The sequence below is a fragment of the Talpa europaea genome (assembly GCF_964194135.1).
Source record: "Talpa europaea genome assembly, chromosome: 11".
Taxonomy (NCBI): Eukaryota; Metazoa; Chordata; class Mammalia; order Eulipotyphla; family Talpidae; genus Talpa; species Talpa europaea.
In genome coordinates, this window is record NC_140078.1 from 82,907,393 (window position 1) to 82,926,589 (window position 19,197).

The 19,197-nt window shown below is 42.1% G+C and overlaps 1 protein-coding gene across 3 annotated transcripts in view; it reads right to left on the reverse strand.

Moving 5' to 3' along the window:
- Window positions 1-18,173, reverse strand: part of TGFBR2 (transforming growth factor beta receptor 2) — a gene marked incomplete at both ends in the record, with an annotated part of 84,999 nt that extends 66,826 nt beyond the window's left edge. For all 3 annotated transcript variants that reach the window (XM_084247410.1, XM_084247409.1, XM_084247408.1), the window contains one exon: window positions 18,080-18,173. In XM_084247410.1, coding sequence (XP_084103536.1) covers window positions 18,080-18,173 — 94 coding nt within the window. The remainder of the gene's footprint in view (window positions 1-18,079) is intronic.
- Between the last annotated feature and the right edge of the window lie 1,024 nt (window positions 18,174-19,197).

A 19,197-nucleotide genomic window follows, 5' to 3' on the forward strand; every position in this document is an offset into this window, starting at 1 on the left:
AATAGATATAACCACATACAAGATTACTTTTAGGTGAATATATTCCTGCAATTTCATTTCTCTTAAGTCACTGGGCTATTTTTCTTTTTTATTCCATTAAACAAATACAGATTGAATACCATGGATATTCCAGATCTGAAGATGGGCCATTCCTGAAATGTGCAAAATCTGAGAATTTTTGGTGGTACAATTGCATTTGCCTTAGCAGCAATCAGTATGTAAAAATGACATTTTTAAGAAGGATTATATAAAAATATTATTCCAAAAGATTTACTATGGAATGCCTTTTAAATAGGAAGCACTTAAAAAGGTAACAATAAAATCCAATTTAGTTGGAAGAAAATCTCTCAAATTATAATATAAATTCATGAACCCAGTCAGTGTGTAATGAAGCCCATCTCTTCTAGAAAATCTTCACTGATGAGGAAGGATCACAGAATGATCTTCAGTCCCAAGGCCACTGGGAATATTCTCCTAACAAACACTGGTAGAAAAGAAGAGAATAAAGTCCTTATAGAGTGGGCACTGATGCAATAATGTGCTTCTGTAACCAAAATTAAGTAAAAGAATACTGTAACACAACTTCCCTTTTCATATTACAGGGAAGATAACTTTGATATTGTGCAAGCTGCAGGGAAGCAGAGCATGAATTAGGTTTGGTTACTGGCAAACTGAACCGGTTTTGGTAATCGAGGTCTTTATCAAATCCTTTAAAATGTCACAATTATAGTAGACTGCCACTCTTCAAGGTATAACTTCTTTTATATGAAAACAATTGTACTAAATATTAGATGCCTGTGCTATTCATGTTCTACCAGTCAAAAAAATTTTTTTAAAGATTTATTTATGCATACAAGAAGTGGGGTACAGACCAGAGGTGTGAGGGGATGAGAGGATTCACCAGAGACAGAGTGGGGAGCAGAACAGGTGGGTTGATTGAAATACACCGTTGTGGGAGCAGCAGGCGAGACAGGAGAGGTCTGCTGCGCCATGTGGGTAGCTCCCTGGACAGGGACAAACTTGTGCTGCAGAGGCTGCATATAGCTTCACAGTGTTGTGCTTAACCCCTTGCGCCACCAGGGAGGCCCCAAAACAATTTTGTTCTTTTTTTTTTAAGATTTATTTATTATACAAGAACCGGGGTACAGGACAGATGCATGGGAGGGTGAGAGGATTCACTGGGGACAGAGTGGGGAACAGAACAGGCAGACTGAGTGAAATACACTGCTGACGGGAGCAGCAGGCGAGACAGGAGAGGTCTGCTGTGCCATGTGGGACCCTCACCGGCCGGCTGGGATTAAACCGGTGCTGCAGAGGCTGCAGGCAGCTTCACAGCACTGTGCTCAACTGCCTGTGCCACCAGGGGAGGCCCCAATTTTGTTCTGCTTTTAAAAAATATTTTATTAAGTAACTTTGCATTGTAACTTTATGTAAGACCCAGGAACACATCATTGGAAGTCAACACATGTGCATATTACATTAAGTTCACCACTAAAAGCCCAGTTCTATCCTCTTACCCCACTGACCCACCCTCTTCCTCCTTCCCTTCTGGTAACCACTAATTTGTCCTTCCAATCTAAAAGTTTATTTTTGTATAATTTAGTTCATCCGTTTGTTTAGTTTCTCATTATACCACATATGAGTGGAATCTTTTGGTTTTTGTCTTTCTCAGTCTGATTTATTTCACTAAGGATTATACCCTCTAGGTCTATCCATGTTTTTGCAAATGGCAGGATTTCATTTTTTTTAATAGCTGAGTAGTATTCCATTGTGTGCACAGATACCACATACTCATCCAGTCATTTGTCAGTGGCCACTCAGTGGTGCCCAATTCTTAACTATTGTAAATAATGCTGTAACATCATCCTTCCATCTTTATCCAGACATTCATCTTTAAGATGTTCTAGGGAAGCCAAAGATAATATTCACCTCTGTGTCTATGTGGTGAAGTGCCCATCCAATGTCACGATGCCTGCCTCCCTGATTATGTGAAGCATCTGGAAGCTCTGGTGACAAGCGATGCCACTGGACCGTAGCACCTACCACCACCTTTCATAAATGGAAACATCTGTCTACCAGCAGTCATGACCCTCCAGAAGACAGACAGCATGGTGTCTAAAAGAGAAAACTGTGCCCACAAGAAAGGGGGAAAAAGAAAAATGACTCATTACATAGCTTGAACGCCAGTAAAACTCATGGACAAAACCCTCAAAGGGTTTCAGTATGTCTTGAAAGAGGGTATTCTCCAGTCCTAACTATGGCTTCTAAATTTCAAAGCAAAGAACAAGGCTTCCATCCTGTCTCCTACAATTTAGCTACGAAAATATAAAAACACATTGGAGCCATGGTTGTTACCTTAAATTTACTTAGAAATTAAGCAGTGAAGGAACACAATAACTTAACATGGTAAAATGACAAGGCAAATTGGTGATACTTTACAAAGCCTCAAATGGTTTAATCTTTCTGGGTGTTCATTTCCAAGTCTGTAAACGGAATAATTATACCCATCTCACAGGGCTGTTTCCGAGATTAAATGTGACATGCAAGTAAAACTGTTTTACAGATAATGAAGCACTCTATTAACATAAGGGATTATTAAAAGATTAGTATAACCAGACATGGTCAATATGTTTCTTTCAACGTTATCAGAGTAGACTTTTTTCCACTAATGTTCTTTCCCCCATAAGTCTCAATGATAATAAAGTTATTCAAATCACTTCTCTTTTCTTTTTTCCTGGCACTGGTTTTTCATCTTCCTGAACAAGTAGGCAAATGACTGTTTTTATGATATTTGTGCTTTGAATAGTCACTTAATAGCTATTTTTAACAATGCAAGACATTTTATATGTTCCCAAAAGACTTGCCCCAAAGTAGGCTCTGGGAAGAAGTGTTCGCTAAAATCAGCCCCGGGCACCGCAGCCAGGTCACTGCTGGTGAAGTGCTCACCAGCCCATAGTGTGTTGAGGTTTATGTGGCTGCTTTCAACTGGCACAGTCATCAACTAACTACTCTGATCTTGTTTTCTTATAACTTCGAATCACTTCATTTAGAGGCGCCATGTCAGTCTCCACGCTTATCCTGAGTAACATAAGAACATGATCTTGAAAGATGCCAAATCAATCGGACTATCACAAGATTTCAGGGGCTCACTCCAAAGATTCCTTTTGGTATAAATTTTATTAAAGCATCAGTCATAATCAAAACAAGCCACTGCCTCAAAGGCAAAGTAATGTTTGGGGATTCCTTTCCCAGAACTGAAAGATGACTATCTGGATAAAATACAGAGAGAAGAGGAAAGCTGTTCTGAGTGACAAATGTTTAGTCCATTCCTTTTATATAAAGGAAGTTATACCTTGAGAAGCAAGGTCCATAGGCTAGCAGCAGAGAGGGTTAAAGTTAATCATAGCTCCAACGGTTACTCAAGAGGTAGGCACTGAACTGTCAAGAAACTAAATCCCCTCCTGTGCCCTAAGGACATTATCCGAATCTCATTAATAAACTGGTAACAGGAAACACTCTGAGTTTGACAAAACACATTGCAAAGTGCTGAGTAAATCTAAGTGATTATATATTGAAACAAACATCCTCACCACCCTCATTATTAAGATCTTAGGAGATAAATGTTTTTAACAGTTTTCAAAGCTCATCAGTGGCATATCAAATTAAAAGTATTCCATTTCAACTACTGCCAGTGAGTTTCACAGAATATTAAGACATAAAATTCTTATTTCGCCTCCCTTCCCCTCCCTCTGTGCCCAGATAATCAGACAGAGCATTACTAGTAAAGCATTGCTAGTCTGTGTCTATAAGAAATGTTATGAAGTCCAAGGCAGCTCCAGAATTTATGCAGAGGAGGGGGTTGATGGGTGCCGATCCAGCAGAAAGAGGCAGAAGACATGTCTGTGCTGGCATAGGGAGCTGGTACCCAGTCTGCATGTTTATCCAGGGTGGCTTTGCAGGGAACAAATGGAGATTGGTGGAGGAGAGGCAGAACTCGTCCACTCCTTCTTGGAGACCCATCCTTGCCCTCTACTCTTCTAAAAAGATTTTATATTTAAGCTTCCTTAACATGTGCCACTGTAACAGGGCTTTCCTAAAAACGCCACCTGGAGTCACATTTGCAATCTGGGAGATTTGCCCTCAGGCAGGTCTTGCAAGGGTATCTTTAGGCACCCCCCCCATTGCACCAAGACGCCTCCATCCCTTCTCCAACCCTTCCATGACAGCAGAAAACCCATGATTTACAAAAAATGAAAACCAGGAGTGTCAAAAAATTCTCCTGCGTCAGATGGTATGTGTTACTTTATGACTTTTTCTAGCCTCTACCGTCATAACACGTAGGGTCCTCCACGGAAGAGTCACAAAGAAGAAGAGAAGTGAATCGAAAGCTTCCCACAAAGGATGGAAAAACAACAGCCCTCACACCCACAGATGGCGGCACCCTGAAATTCACAGAAATGAAACACTTGAAGACAGTGTAAACCTCTAGTGTAAAGAGTCTGGTTGTTGGAAATTCCCATGAGCCTCTGCTTCTCTTAAACAATACTATAGGGGCTATAAATAACAAAGCCAGTGATAACACTTGTCAGTTAAAAGGTAAGCAAAGCAAGAAAATACATATACATATAGAGACATACAACACACACACACACACGGTCTTGAATTTAGCAGGTTCCCTATTCTTTAAAAATTATGAATTCCTACAATCTTTCAGTGAGAATGTGAGCTGAGAGCAAGAGAAACACCAGGCAGAAAGTACTCCTTCAAGCAGCTTTCTTTCTAGCAACGCATTTAAATCACACATAGAATCACAGATCCCATGCCAACCAAGGCTAGTGTGAGTGAAGAGGCTGTTGGGAGAAGGGGGAGACTGACTGGGATAATAAAGGAAGAACCAATAGAAGAAGCGGTGCTTAGGCAGGGCATTATTTCAAAGGGGTGGAGGTTTCATAGGGCACAGGTGGAGAATGGCAAAACAGAAGTGGGGAGCAGAAGAGTCACAGTTACAAACTCTGAAAGCACACACAACGTGTGAGGAAGCAAGTGTGGCTGCAGTGGATCAGGGCCTGAGGCACAACGGAGGTGGAATGGGAGATGGCAGGGAAGCTTGGCTTCTTTTATGTCTGCAGTCATCAAACTGGTCTGCTGGTCACTGTGTGTCTTAGATGCCAGGGACACTGACCTCAAAGAGGAAATGAAGGTCATGTAATCACTGGTTATCCATGGAAGGCTTTCTAGCAGATACCTGGGAAGGAGCTTTAATGGTTGGTAATGTAGGTGCATAGAACAGATAAGGGGACATGGGTGTCTAAGGGCAGAAACCAGTAGGAGAGTCTGAGAGGCGATGGAAAATAAGAGCTCAGATTTGCATTGTGGTAGAACAACTGAAGCACAAAAATGAAACCAAATTGCTATGCATCTTAAGTAATCAGGTCCCTGTTGTAAATATGTATCTGATTATGAGATTCTAAATATTCATATTAAAATATTCTGATGAATAAAATGAGATTAGATGCATAAAATGCAACCTGAGATGCAGGCTACAATGGAAGGGTTTTTTTTTTTTTTTTTACCTTGTTTTTGTTCACCAAATACACTTCAAATTGAAAAGAGAAAAACTTCAAAAATAAAATTAGCTAGAAAAATCACAAATTCATTATGAGAACTGATGAAAAAAAAAGAATGGAAAAAAAAAAGAAACATTAAAAGATCTGATGGCGGTAATGATAGGAGCCCTTAACTTTTGAAGTGCCCTTAACTGAGATGCAAAACATTGCCTTATGGTTAGTAAAATATAAAACCAACCAGTGAAAAAACCAACACTGGTAGTGGTGAACAAACTAAAACAAAATGAGAAATATAAAAAAAAAAAAAAAGTTTAGGAAGTCTTTCCTTTCTAAATGAGTTAATAAATAAGCTTCCTTGCCAAAATAGTTTCTCAAGACATAAAAAATTAAAAGAAATGTTAAGGAGTGAAAGCACTTCCTGAAAAACCTGACATTAATTCATTAATTTATTTGGTACATATTATATATACAGACGAGTGCTATGCATTTTAAGAAATGCCAAGTATAGGGCCTCCCCGGTGGTGGTGCTGCGGGTTGAGCACAGCACTGTGAAGCTGTCTGCAGCCTCTTCAGTGCGGGTTCGATTCTCCGCCTGCTATGGAGCTACCCACATGGCGTGGCAGATCTCTCCTATCATGCCCGCTGCTCCCCTCAGCAGTGTATTTCAGTCCATCTACCTATTCTGCTTCCCACTCTCTCTGGTGATTCCTCTCACCCTCATGTGCCTCTGGCCTATACCCTAGTTCTTGTATAAAAATAAATAAATCTTAAAAAAAAAAAAAGCCAAGTATAAAAGCTCCAGACTTAATTAAAGCCTACGTATGTCAAGGCGGCCTGTGATTAAATGCCTAATGAGTAGACAGGATGAATACTGTGTGTTCAACAGAGAAATGGATCCCTGGGTTTTACAGATGTGGTGAAAGGACATTCAGTGGAGGAGAAAGGCCTGTAGGATGCTTTGGGAAACAGGCTGGTTAAAAGTGACTCTTTGATTGACTTGCCAGTGCATTCTCTCTTCTACCAGGCTCAACGGCATATACATTTCACATACAGTTAAATGGGTCTTGACCTTTAGGAGTCGAAAGATCCTCACAAAACTAGTAGCTAATCTTCCCTGAGCCGTTCTCTAGCTCCCTGACAGAAGCAAGCCTAATCTGATCCACTAAAATCACAGCTTATCATTTGACTCCTCTATGGGGGAAAAAAAAAAAATTAATGCAATTAGAGCAGAGCTTCTCAAACTTCAGGGCAAACACAAATCCTCTGGGGATCTTGTTCAAAATGCAGATTGTCCTGGGTTAGATAGTGTGGGTAAAGGCTCGACATCCTGTATTTTCAATACATTCTCATGATTCTGATGCTGCTGGTCCTGGGAACACACTTTGAGTAGGCCTTCTTTTGTGGCAGTTATCAGAGGATAATATAAAAGCATTGTTTTCCGGGTCAGAATGCTTGCACTCAAGATTTGGGCTTGGCTGCCTATTGTAACTATGAAATGTAAATGTTCAGAAAGGTATAGTGCTTGGAAGGAGTCAGAAAGCAGGATGAGGAGGGCTGAAAGTAACAGGAAACAGAAAACCAGCAACAAAAAGACTGGCCCATTGCATGTTAGAATAAACATGTGATAAGAGAAGCAATCAAAAGTATAGATTGATGATAACAGAAAGCATAAGAATAAAAGCAAGAGGACCCAGTGAAGGTTGGGATTGTTAGAAATTATTTTATAACAATGTATTAAGAGAGTCCAGAAAAAAGTTACTTAGGGATTTTTTTTTCCCCTTTTCACATATTTGCAGGACACATTTCATCATGTGATCCTTTTGCCCATGATACAATAGGTTTTAGAGCATAAAGCTTAACCATGATGTGCAGTAACAGTCATTCAAAGCAAGAGTTGGAAGATTCCATCTCTGTGCTAAGTAGTGTCTACCCAGAAATGCAATTATGGGGCCCACAGCTACTCCCTGCCTAAAACAGCAGTCTGAAAACTGCCAATCTGCAGCAAATTCTGTCTTGACTGAGAATATTTTAAGAAAAAGTGGTGGAGAAAACTTTGAAGGCTACAGAAGATTAATTATATTCAGACAAGTTTCCTTTCTCTTCCCCCAAAAACAGAGAAGCTCTGGTAGGATTTTCTCTCCTTAGGACAAACATTTCATAATTTTCTACCTCAGGAAAAACTTTCACTGACACTCTCACCAATGAGCGGAAGGAGAGACTGAAAACACCATAATTAACCAAGAAGAAATGGTATTACCACCAAAACCAAGTAAAACTTTTCTTCAGCAGGGAGCAAGTGCCAGTCGCAGTAACATGCTATTTAGCCAGGATGTATGCTTGGACACCTGTACGAGGAAATTTCCAAAATAACTATGGTTTTTCTTTTTTTAATAGTGGTTGTCTCTACCAAACTCCAAGTGGGTGTTTGTCAGTTCCGACCTGTGACAACTATTTGATAGTTTTCAGTTTTGATTAGTAAAGGACTATGTTTTTGACAGTCAACTTCAGTGACTTCTCAACTGACGTACAGAATAAAACATTTCAGCACAGAAAAATGGGAATAGCTCCTCTAGTCCAATTCTTGCCACACACAGTACATAAAGAAACAAGGAAACCCAGTGGGACTAAAGGATAAACCAGGTCACCCAGGTACCTTGATTGCAGGAACAACACAGCTAGTCTTCACGAGCTAACTCCAAGGCAGAGTCTGTACATTTAACTAAAGGGGGGAGATCTGGATTACCTTTTTCAAGATCAAGATTTTGTGATAATTACATATTTATAAATGCTTTTGTACTTGACATGGGGCTTCTAAGCTAGGAAAATGACGATGGGATTAGCTAGCCCCGGAAAAAAAAAAATTTCATTTAATGATAGGACAGTTCATACTTCAGTCTCTGTAATAAGAGGAAGAAGAGGCACAGCAGGAACAGCGTTCTTAATTGATTTTCTAAGCTGACAAACAAATCCCACCCTGAGACAGAGGCTGGTTGTGGAATCTGAAGCTTATATATTTTGGGGGATGCTTAAAAAGAATACAAAGAATAAGAATAGAATTAGGTAATGAAAGTGAATATTTTGGGTTTAGAATGGCATCTTAAAAATGATAAATTTTAAAAGCTGCAAATACTATTAGTGGAATTGGCCTGGGTTCTTAGAACTGTCACTCTGCAGGCCGGGGATTGCCTCTGTCAGCACTTTTATTTTTCAGACAGCCTCCGATCTGAGAGAAAGATGGGCACAGCACCCTGTAGAGACCATTCTGCCACCTCATCTTAAGCTGGCCTTTTTAGAAGGGTTAAACACAAAGACAGTTTGTCATAAGCAAATGGCCCATCAGAACAGCCCTACAGAGCTGATGTTTCTGGTATTCGTCACGTTCAGGCCCCAGAACTCAGCCTCCTGGTTATCTGATCCTGGTACATCTGATGGCATAAATGTCTGGCATCAAGGCAAGAATCTCAGCTTAAAGCAAAAGTTTTATTGTAAAGAAAACAGATCATTAGTCATCTAGTGTGTACGTGCAGCCAATGCTAGATGTGTATGTGCAGATTCCTCACTAGATAGGGTGCCCTTACCTCCCTCTCTAGATCCCTATCAGTACCACAAATATAAAATTTCATGTCTGATATACCTCCAGAATATTTTTGATGCAGTTTTTTGATGGCATATTTTTGATCACTTCATCCAAGGATATTTTGTAATATACTCTGCAGAGAAAGATTAGAAAAGTCATTCAGGCTTTCCTCTAGGACTGTTGTTCAAAATCTGTAACTCTCAAATAAATTCAAAAAGTTTCTTTCAGCTTCTTAACTCAATTACATGTCACTAATTTTTTTGCATCATCTCTAAATTGGGAAAACCTCGTCAAGTTTCTTTTAGACAGGAGCCAGTGATAAGATTAAAAGATCGGCCAAATTTCCTGAGTATTAGGATTTCTTTAACCTAATCAGGGTCCCTCGCAGAATCAGGGGAAGGGTCTACACTAGGGAAAAGACTTAAAGACTAAGCTACATCAAGTTCACAGTAAATCCACCTTGGCACACCACATAGATCCCCTGCCTATTAATGCATTCTTGAACTTCCTCAATCCTTCCAAATAAAGTCCCTGTTTCATGGAGAATACCTAAACTCCTGATGCTATGACTGCTCCATGATTCAGCCAAGACCATATCACTTGATTAGTAGCATTTCATTTTTCCATGGAGGTCACAAGACAGGCATTTTGTCTGATGTATGAACCAACAATTTTTTGTAGTGAAAAAAATTAGAGGGCACAATACATGAAAAATACTAAAGCATTTTTTAAAAGGTTGGATATTATCATTATTTCTCTTATTCTCTAGAGTCTCTCATCATCCATGCTATAATTACATCATGGAGACCTGGCTGATATCCGTTGAGGTGGCCTAGTCTCAGTAGAATATAATAATTAGGGACTAGGTCCCCAAGCCACACTATCTTGGTTCCAACCCTACCATAGGCATTTGCTAATTGGGTATTCATTCTAGAGGATATCTAGAGGACTTATACGGAACACTCTAGAACCTACTTCTTAGAATTGTTTTGAAGGTGATATAATACACATGATGTGCTCAACCCGATGCAGGCAGTAGCAAGATCTCAGTAAGTGATGGTCCCATCCATATATCACTAAGAACCCTGCCCACATAGTGTCCAGAGCAAAGCATCCTCAAGACAGGCCCACCCTTCACGGGAGCATAAGGCAATCCCTTTCCCCGTGGACAAAAGTTTTGTAGAGTTTTAGGATGAGCAGAGTCTTCTGCAAAGCCAGTTTCCTCCATAGCCGGTGAATCCTCTGTGATTTACAGCTTCACAGAGAAAGAGCTGCTAAGGCATATGTTGAAAATATATCCCTAACTCCATATTTTCCTTCAAAAAGTTCATGTTTGTCCTGCCAGAACTCTGGTGCTTTTAAATAATGCATAGTTTTGACAAGCTATACATTTTATGGGGTCAGAAGGACTTTTTAGTCTATTACATTATTCCAATAGTCTTATTTTTCGGGCCTCCCCTGGTGGTGCAGCGGTTGAACACTGGGCTGCGAGGCTGCCCGCAGCTCTGTGGGGCCAGTTCGTTCCCCGGCTGCCGGCGAGGGTCCCACAAAAAATAAAACACACAAAAAAACCAATAGTCTTATTTTTCTTGAAAAGGCCTGAGAAGACCAGGAATCATTCAAACAAAATATTTACAATAACAAAAGAAAACATTCAGATAAGCTTCACCTTGCCCTAGTGTTCCCAACACACAGAGGAAATGCATCTAAGGCCCTGGGAAATGTTTTCAAAAATGTATAAGTGAAACAGAGGGCAGTACAAGTCAAATGAATAGGGCTAAGGTTTTTTTGTTTTTTTCAGGAAAATACAAACAATGGAAAACTGAATATTCCAAAGGAAATATGATGATTATAAACACATTCAGATTTTTCATTAATGAGCAATCTCTATTCCAGGCAAAATATGATACAATCAACAAAACTAAGTTTGTACTTAACACCTCTGCAAAGGAATGTCAGAGGTCAGATCTACCCCTAATAGCAGAAGGCCCAGGCCAAGAAGACCAATGGGCGCTCACATGCCACAGGTCAAAAGAATGAAAATTATATCGGGCCTCCCTGGTGGCACAGGGGTTAAAGTCTCAGCACTATCAAGCTATTGGCAGCCACAGTGACATGAGTTCTGTCCCCAGCCAGGGAGCTAACCCACATGGCGCAGCAGACCTCTCCTGTCTGGCCCACTGCTCCCCTCAGCAGTGTATTTCAGTGAATCTGCCTGTTCTGTTCCCCACTCTGTCTCTGGTGAATCCTCTTACCCACCACCTCTGGCCTATACCTCTGTTCTTGTATGCATAAGTAAATATAATAAATCTTTTTTTAAAAGAATAAAAATTATAAATCATGCTACACACTGTTTAGTAAAATAGCTTTATCTTTCTACCTTGATTTGCAAATATATTTTCACAATATCTTGGAAAACTAAACAGAACATGAAGACTACTTTAAGTCCCTTTCTGCCATCGGGTGATGTGGGGAAACCATCCAGGCCTGGTCTATCGACCAATTCCTTCTGCTGCCTGCTCCACTCCCCTGCCTCAAAAGTGACCTTGTGAATTGCATACACACCCACCTGACACTCACACCTCACTCCCTCTACACGTGCAATGTTGTGCCCTCACATCCCTCAGCACACAGCTGGGTTATGTAGGCTTTCAGGAAGATGGACTCACATACCAAAGTTCCAGGTAGCAGCAAAAGTCAGTTCAGGGGAATCATCAATCCCAGGTACCCACAGCAAGATCCAAAAAAAAGAGAGGAGCTGGGATTTGGAGGCCCAGAGTCTCATCCAGGGACAGGGGCCTGTGCAGAGGAGAATACACGTAGCACATTCTAAAACGTGGGATAGAGGCCTCTTTTGACACATACTAGGTTTATAGCTTGTTTGAGTTGAAAAACTTCAGGAGTAAAAAGCTCATCAGAAAAGGGGAAAAAAAAGAAAGAGCCACATGTCTTGACAGTGAGTCCTTTCCCAGACTGACCCTCACAGTCATCAGAACCTGCCTGCAACTTAGTCCACACTGATTTACAGGTTTGGCCTTAGAAACAAAACATGGAAACTAGGGAGCCCATAAACGCCCAGGGCAGGACATTATTAAGTTGATTACGTCCAAGGAATGGCTCCATGTTCAACACCAAGATCCAAAAACGGGTGACAGCAAGTGAAAGGCTGAAGCCATCCTGAGGGGAAGAGAAGAATCTTAACCACCTACAAGTTTTCAGATGAGCTGGACCTCCAAAGTCAAACTGTCCCCCATTTATTATGTTGGGTAAATTCTGCTCTTCTTGTCCTCACCAGCCATTGCTTGGGGTCCATACACACAAGTTGGTCCGACATGCCTGGAATTTGGAGATTACAATGCATATCTTTGAAAACAGTGTAAGACCAAACTGCTATAAATGGTCAAGCCATGGGTCACTCACATGGGTCCCCTCACCAAGATGTCACTATCAGACGAGGAACTATAGAGCTTACTCTGCAGAGACTGCCCTATCTGGATTTCTGCAGTGCAAAGACAATCAGGATCATACAAGGACAGCAAAGTGGAAAGATATCAGGGACACTGAATTGACATTATTTGTAAGTGTCCCCTTTATTAAATATGAAGTCTCTTTTATCCCCTCCCTAACTTCTATCCCAACACACACACATTCAGATACACCATGGAAAAAAGCCTACAAGAATGCAAGCTTAGAACACACATACACAGAGACAAACCTCAAGCCCTGAGCAGACTCCACCTTCCCCATTAAAAAAATAATAATAAAGATAACACTGATCTTGCAGGTTTCTTCTGAAGATTAAACTAGATAAGTAGTCAAGCCACTGACTTAGAGCAATTCTCAAACCTTGTGCCCGCTTTTCCCTGAGCTGAGCCAATTTGCCTTTTCAGCATTCCAAACCCTTCTGACATGCCAGGCAAAGAAGCATAATTATTATCTTGCCTCAGTCAGAAGCAACAAGTACCTGGGGAGCAAAATATTGCAAGGGAAAGAGGGAGTGCAAAGTCAGTGGTGGGCCTCCTTGCTGCCAGTGCATACCTGCTACTTAAAATTCTGAGTTAAATCTGCTGAAATTGTACACAAGGACCTGGAGGGCAGAAGCTAACAAGGTGATAGAGTTATGAGTTACGTTTTATGTGGAAATTGGCTAAATGATGCCATGCGGTGGCCAGGAAGCTTGCTTCCTCTGCACCCTATTTTAAACTATTTTGGTGGTTTGCATCAGATCTAAATAATATCCACACTGCTCTACATCAGACAGCAGCAGCCACAGGCCCACACTTCCCTTAGATCAACTCTGCTTCACTGCTTATAAACCAAAACATAAAACCCTGATGAAAAAACTCAAAAACTAAATTTAGATTCAGCACTTCATTTTTAATGAATGTCTCCTTCCCACCACCTTTTAGAAAAAAAACAGAATTCAGTATTTACTGGAAAGTTTCTTGGGTGAAACTTTGAAAAAGTTCTGTAGTAGCTTTGAATGCCCTCCACTAGGTCACATTTTATAGCTAAAGATGTTGGCTAAAAACTGCTAGCAGCTTTCTATCGTGTTTTTCACAAGCTGAAACATCTTTTTCCATATCTCATCAGAAGAATTGATGACATAATATACAAACTGCCAAATCGCCTACTAGGCCAGGGTTAAAAATGTTCTCACTAAAAGTAAAGATTTCACTATTCAGGCCAACCTCTCAATAAACAATGACTGCCTCATTGTTAAAAAGCTCAACTTGGTTGTACTAGCCCTTCAGGAGAAAGAAGTGGCATTTCTAGGGTGCTGATACTCCGGGCTCTGCAGGCGATCCTGGAGACACAGAAATGAAGATATGCCCCTGGCCTGCTAAACAAAGGAGTCCCATAAAGATATAATTTTGGTTAACTATTGTTACCAGTTGAGAAAGAAGTACCCAGGAGGGCACACTTAGTCACTGGGGCCATTAAGAGAACACTAGAGTTAAGTCTTAAAAAATAAATTAAAATTAGTCAGGTGCCAGGAACTCCAGGCAGACAGAGCTTAAACAAAGGTGTAGCTGCCTCCACTCCTCACACCATGTATCTGCAGGAGGAAAGTCATGGACTGGAAACATGTGAGCCTTGGAGAGCTGTGTTGCTGCAGGATGAGATAGGAAGCAGCTACTGAAGACCCCATAAGACCTGATTAAGAAGTTAATCCTAGCAATGGAAACTGATACTCATTGAGTATTTACTATGTTGTAGGTACTGTCAAAAGTTCTTTAAAACATTCTTTGATTTCAACCTCACCACAAGTCCATAATCCCATTTTATAGATAAGGGCACTGAGGCTAGAAAAGTAAAGTAACTGCAATAGGTGACAGAGCAGTAAATGGGGGAGGTCTGGTTTCAAAGAGTGTAATGTACGACCTTCTGACTCAGCCTATGAGGGTCCATCATGCTGCCGACAGAATGGAGAATTAGGTGGCCCATGGAGGCCTATAACATGGCAGGTATAGAAAAGTGAGGAGGGGGTCTTCCCTGGTGGTACAGGGGTTAAAGACAGTGCTATCAAGCTATCGCCAGCCACTGCAGCACAAGTGCGATTCCCTGCCAGCTGGGGAGCTACCCACATGGCTCAACAGACCTCTCCTGTCTCACCTGCTGCTCCCATCAGCACTGTACATCAGTAGATCTGCCTGTTCTGCTCCCCACTCTGTCTCTGGCGAATCCTCTCACCTCCCCACCCCCACTCCCCCACCTCTGGCCCACACTCCAGCTCTTGGATGCATAAATAAATTTTAAAAAATCTTAAAAAAAAAAAAAAAGAAAAATGAGGAGGGATCAATGAGAGAACTATCTTCAGAGGAACTGAGAAGGAAATGTTCAATACACATCCCCTCCAGTAGGGTTCTGAGAATGGAGTCTGTTATTCAATACTGCTCCCATGTATAGAGAGTGAAAATATGTATCCTCCTCTATACCTTTAACTCACTCTCGTATGTTAAACACAAAGAGAGCAAAAACCATGTCTGTCTTACTCATTTAAATGGTATGTCCAGGCCTGTGCATTCTGCCAGGCACAAGGAAACAGTAAAAATACTTCTGAAAGGAAGAATGAGGAATGGCCACTGTTTACACTTATGAGGTGTCATTCCTTAATGGGAAAATGGGGATAAAAAATAAAGAAAATTTGGGCCTCCCCAGTGTCACAAGGCATTAAGCACAGCACTGTGAAGTTATCCACAGCCTCTGCACCACGAGTTCAATCCCCAGGAGGCCAGGGAGCAACCCGCATGGCACAGCAGTCCTCTCCTGTCTCACCGGCTGCTCCCCTCAACAGTGTGTTTCAGTAGATCCAGCTGTTCTGCTCCCCACTGTGTCTCTGGTGAATCCTCTCACCCCCCACACCTCTGGTCTGTAGCCCAGTCTTGTATGCATAAATAAATACATCTAAATAAATAAATAAATGAAAATTTTAAAGTGTTATCGTGATCATTAGGATTGATAAACTGAACTGGAAAAGCTATACCAGTGAGGGTGAGTACACAGGCAATAGTGAAGATTCATCACCATGGGTCCTAGTTCCAAAAAGATGGGTATTTTGTATAAACCATAAGTTGTTAAAAATAAGGTGTTATTATAGGAAGTGGCCTAGAAGTGAGAATGTACTCTCTGGGAATAAATGCAAATAGACCAAAGATCAAATTTGGGGCCTAGTGATTTCCTATAGCCCTTGCTAAAAAAGTAAGTCCATCATTAATGTGATTTCAGTAAGTTTAACCTTATGAACTTTACCACTTGTCAGGTATTTGAAAAGTAAGTCACACTTTGCAGATCTGACTTGCTTAAGGATATTTAGTTTTCCCTACATGAGTTATTATTTAATTTTGAGCATTTAGGAAGAGTGACTCTACTAAGTCAAACCTAATATATACATTTTTAATTTTAAGTATATTTCCTAGTGATTTTGTCCTTATACTGAAATCCTTTACCCACTTTTCAATCTACTAAACAGAAGAAAGATTTGTTTTTTAAGGTGAACTAACAGTTGGCTGTAAGCAATGTCATTTCCTTATATCTTATTCCTTGTTAAGATATTGTGAGAAATGTTTTGACAGTTAGCCAATTATGTTAGAAAAATCTTGAAACCATTTATTTACATGCAAAATTAAAATGAAAGTGTATATAATTTCTGTCTTCACTATAGCTATCTTTAACTTCCAACTATCTTCTGAAGTTTAATTTCAAAGGAATAAAAATTCTAGATGATTCTTTAGTTCAACCATTTTGAGACTTAAATTTCATAAAAATAGGATATCTGTGGGTTTTGTAAAACTGTTTAAAAGCCCAAATAAAAAGCCACCAGGCTTTTAAGTTAATTGTTTAGAAGTGTATATATAGATGAAATGAAACTGACTCATGAACTATTAAGTCTGGAATTTGCAAATCATAAATCTTATCCTTGTAAACAAAACCTAGCAAAAAATCAGGGCCTGCTAATTTCCTTCTTTCATAATTTGGAACAAAAGTCTTCATGATTTTCAACATGCACAGAAAATTATGGGTGCCATTTAAAATACTTATTAGCAAAATATAACACAGTTTTTAAGAGTCTGGGTTACTCGGAGACAGTTAACCATTCTGGCACTGGAATGCAGAAAAACATTCAAGAGTGAAACCTTGAGATTTTATTAAACTATAGAACTCAAATTTCTGTTAGAATTTCTTCTTTACAATAGTGCTTCTTCCTCATTCCATTAAAAATTCCCATCTCCATGCCACCTTCAATATAAGACCTAAGTTTTAATAAAAGTTCTCAATCCACTTCGATTACTCTGAATGTACCATTTAGAACCCGGTGCATATTTCTTCTAGATAAGTGAAAAAGTGAATCGGCCTGCAGCCCTTGGGTAAATAATGTGTGCCTCAGAGTGGCGTGGGCTGTCAAATTCTCGACATTTCATCCCACTGGCCTCCTCCTAGTTAGCTAAGCAGGAGGAGTAGGGCATAGAAGTTAAACGTGAAGGGGATATAAAATCATCCAAAGCTTTCCATGCCATTCTACAGACGAGGAAACCGAGGACTGAGTTACCTAGGCCACTGCAGTAAATACTCAGTGGCCAGGAGCCCAGCTGCAGATGACTCTAACTTAAGGGCTCAGTGCTTTCCATAACAAGTCCACACCTAAGAGCTGAATTCCTGCATTCCCCCCTCTAAAACTTAGCAATCAGGTGGGCTTAACTTATAGGATTTTAACCCTTTCCACCAAATGGTAATTTCAGAGAACCATCGCCTCCCAGAAGGCAGAGTTGTTGTGCTCCAGGCTACATCCCCAGCACCTAGCAACTAGTTGACATTCAGTAAATAACTCTCCGCGTTCCACCCAACAGTCTCCACTCCTGCTCCCATCTCTGCTAAGTCCTTTAGAAATAGCTTCTCCTCTTGAAACCAATACTGTAACTCCAGGCAAAAAGCAGGCCCAGGGGGGAGGTGTAGCCCTTCCTCGCTTAAAGGACAAAGTAATGGCCTTGCGAGGGGCCGGCCTGGCAAGACCTGGGTGGGCACCACGCACATCGCCGCGGGCCGCGGTGGCTCCAGGTGTGCCAGCTGCTTTGGCGGCCTCGGCCGCCACCGCTCCGGGCCGCTGCTCCGCTGCCTCCTCCAGATAACCGACTTCTCAAACTTCCCTTTCCGGGGGTGGGGGTTCGCCTCGAACACAGCCAGCGCAACGCCTTTCCTGCGCGCACAAAGGGGGCCAAACGCGCCCTGCGCCCCATCCCCTTTAACTTTCCTTCTCTTTTTAAAGACAAACTCACACCCGGCTGCGGGGCTGGTCTGCGTGGGTGCTGCGCAGGGAAACTTTCCTGTTTCCGCCCCAGCGCCGGGTTCCCGGGGCCGACTGTCAAGCGCAGCGCAGGGGCGGGGAGCCCCGGAGACCCCCGGCGCCCAGCCAAGCTCGGGCTGGGGGGCCACTCACCCGACTTCTGAACGTGCGGTGGGATCGTGCTGGCGATGCGCGTCCACAGGACGATGTGCAGCGGCCACAGGCCCCGGAGCAGCCCCCGACCCATGGCAGATCCCACTGCTCGTCATAGACCGAGCTCTGAGCACAGCGGACGGCGCCTTCCCGGACCCCGGCTGTGCCTCCGCGCTGCGCCCTCTCGGGACCCCGCACCGGGCGGGCCAGGCAGATGTTCGAGCCAGCTGTGGCGCGGGCTGGCCAACTCCGAGGGGGCCTGGAGGCTGGCGGGGCGCGGGGAGGCCCCCGGCGGCCGAGGGGAGCTGCGCAGGAGGCCGGCTCCTGCCCGCGGTGTGCGCGCGCGGGGGTGTCGCCGTCGGTGCGCGCGAGTGACTCACTCAACTTCACCCCGGCGCTGGGGGGGAAACAGGAAACTCCTCGCCAACAGCTGGGCAGGACCTCTGCTGCTGAGAGCCTTCTCTCTCTCTCCTGGCTTCCAGCCCGCGCTCTCTCGTAGCTGCCAATCATGTCCCCAAGACCAGCCCCTCCAAGGGCTTTGGCAAACTTTCAGCTGCCCCTCACCGCCCTCCAGAGTTTCTTGCTCCGTGTATTTACTTCGGAGTGACTAAGTGCACGTTTCAGAAAGTAAGTCCACATTGAGTGTATACGCTTTCGGCAGCAGCCCCATGAAGCATCTTTCCCTTACTCCCTAACATCTAGATTCCTACTGGGTGCTTTAGGGGTGTGTTTTGGAACTACAAATGGTGACCCTTGAGTGGTTGCTGAAATGAGTTTTGAGCATATATATATTTTTTTCTCATAAAATGGTAAAGTATTGCCTCATTCAGCTTTTGGTTCAGTTGTGCATGCCTGCAGCATCACATTGTAAAACGTTTTTCTTACCCAAGGTCAAGTCCAGAAAATGTTTCTCACCTGAGCTTCTGGTTCAAATGCAGATTCTGATGTGGTTTAAATGGAGTGCAGCATTTCTGAAGAGCTCTTGGGTGTTGCCTCCCATTTTGAGCTGCTTCTTTCAGGGGTAATTCGTGGAGTAATTATAAAGGATCAGCCATCAGGGTGTTAAAGGTGGGAAATGTTATTTTCAAAATTACTTAAGCATGGCAGAGAATATAAAA